The 2,161-nt window shown below is 33.5% G+C and overlaps 1 protein-coding gene across 1 annotated transcript; it reads right to left on the minus strand.

The window, feature by feature from the left end:
- Positions 1-649: 649 nt before the first annotated feature.
- LOC117787852 lies at positions 650-1,047 on the minus strand. The gene has a single exon (XM_034626470.1). It carries the CDS (start codon positions 982-984, stop codon positions 769-771), a length of 216 nt encoding a protein of 71 aa, XP_034482361.1. The 5' UTR covers positions 985-1,047; the 3' UTR covers positions 650-768.
- Between the last annotated feature and the right edge of the window lie 1,114 nt (positions 1,048-2,161).

Raw genomic sequence — 2,161 nt, forward strand, 5'->3', positions numbered from 1 at the left:
AGCTAGAACTATCGATGATCCGATTAGCGGTGGCACACTTGACATTAACTTTGTAGATTATCCTACTCCCCAGAATGAAATTATGTCAACAACAATTGACATTCAAGTCGAAGCTACTAATCTGGAAAGCATTAAGTTCGTAAACCTGTTACCGAAGAGAGCTTAAAGTCTAGAAAAATGTAATACTAACTACAAGCTAATATTGAAATAATTCATTTTCAATCGAACAATTTCCTTGTGACTACTAGAAGTGTCGCAAGAACGTATTATATTCTTCGCTCATCAGTTTTCTTGTCTTTCTCCATAAAAACCAATGTTTGCACAGTTTCCCCTCTATTTAATGCCAAACATAAACAATTTTTCGCTCCGCTGAAATGTGTATGTAAAAACTTTTAAGTATGCTGCAGAATATACTGTTACATTGTTGTAACTGTTGCCACGATGCACTGAAACATTTAACTGATTGGGTAATTGTGCTGAAAAGTTTAAATATCATGTGAAGGAAGTTTTAGCAAAAATTTAATTTAATTCAATTTATAAATGGTTTTGAAAAGAGGAGGATGTAAAAAACCGTACATATTGTCAATCTTATATATATTTACTTTATCACATGGATTAAGAAATAAATGATTTTTTGATTATGAAAATATTTAATATTTTTTGTTCTCTTTAATATATGGGTTCCATTTATAAAATCGTAAAAATATACAAAATCTTCATCGTGTCCCAAATATATGTAAGTGTAAAATTTTAATGGCGTCAAAATAATCACTTCTTTCTTCTTTGCGCAGGTAATATTTTAGCATAACTAGAATCGGATGTGCCCTCCAGACTAGTCGAGGCAATAGAGCTAAATTTCTCCCGCTGCGAGCTGAGTAGTGAAATAACTCCATCGGCGATCTCGTCCAAAGTCACAGGCCGATTATAGGAGAGCATTACGGCTGTTATAATGGGCAGCAGAATAACATTATAATTAGACTCCATTGCGGTTTCGGTTCGGTTTCGGAGCACTAATATCTGAAATAATTTAATATACAATTTTACATTGATTTTGTTAAATATATCTTAAAAAGTTATATCCAAATATATTCTAAACTCAGGTATGAATAGAGTTGACTGTCACAGCTCAGCTAGCTGAGTGTATAAATTGAAGTTTGTATAGTGCATCAGTCTATAGCCCGATCCTAAGCACTCGCCTAGCTGGCTAAAGTTTTTGTCACTCGTTTCGTTGGGGTAGTGGTGACGGGGGGATGGGGTGCAGTGAAAAATTCAATTTGAAAATGTGTCACTTGTCAGTTAGCGATATCCTTCTCACGCTGCACACTTTCTATTGTCCTGTATGCCTTTTGTTGTCATTGAAATTTTAGTTTTCTATTCTGTTGTGCATTTTTGGCACTGTTATATATCAATACTCGTAGAACGGATATACATATGTATGTATAAATGACATTTCATATGCAAATTGTTCACATCTCAGAGCCTCAGAGTAAGTCCTGCGTCAATATTAAAAAGCTAACAAAAAAACAAATAAAGATACACGTTTATTTCCACAACTGTTAAAGTTTGTATGTTATTTAGACCTAAGCAGTTAGTCTACAAAATTAAATGTACCTTTTAATTAAAGCTAAACAAAAGAAAGAGATACGATTTAAGAGATTTGAATGTGGAGTTTGATCAGATCCTTAAATTAGGTATTGGGTAAACGTTTTTTAGCTACATTAATTCGCTGCTTAATTTAGGCGATTAATCGATTAAAATAAATTTTACAAAATTTTACAGCGTCAGGCATTTTACGTGTAGTTACCTAAACGACTTATTGCATTTTTTGATATACCCTTTTCGACAATATTGATGTACAGAGTATACAAGTAAAAACAGAACAAATGCTCGGGTGCTGAAATTCAACAACAAATTGCCATCTTCAAAGCCAGCACAGTTTTTTGCTGTTGGCGCTTTAAATTTCAAGTTTGTCGTGTGTGCGTCAGATGGGTACAGAATTTATGTCTGTGTGTAGTGTTTTTTATGTATCTAAGATCTGGTAGAGCTTAGCGAGTTGGGTATTGATATTGATAGTGTCAATCAGGCATTACTTTTGAGTGCTCAACCAAATACAAAGACAGCGTTTACAAGTGATAAAACTAAACCTTAAGACACAGTAAAA

This window comes from Drosophila innubila (assembly GCF_004354385.1).
Source record: "Drosophila innubila isolate TH190305 chromosome 3L unlocalized genomic scaffold, UK_Dinn_1.0 0_D_3L, whole genome shotgun sequence".
NCBI classification, from domain to species: domain Eukaryota; kingdom Metazoa; phylum Arthropoda; class Insecta; order Diptera; family Drosophilidae; genus Drosophila; species Drosophila innubila.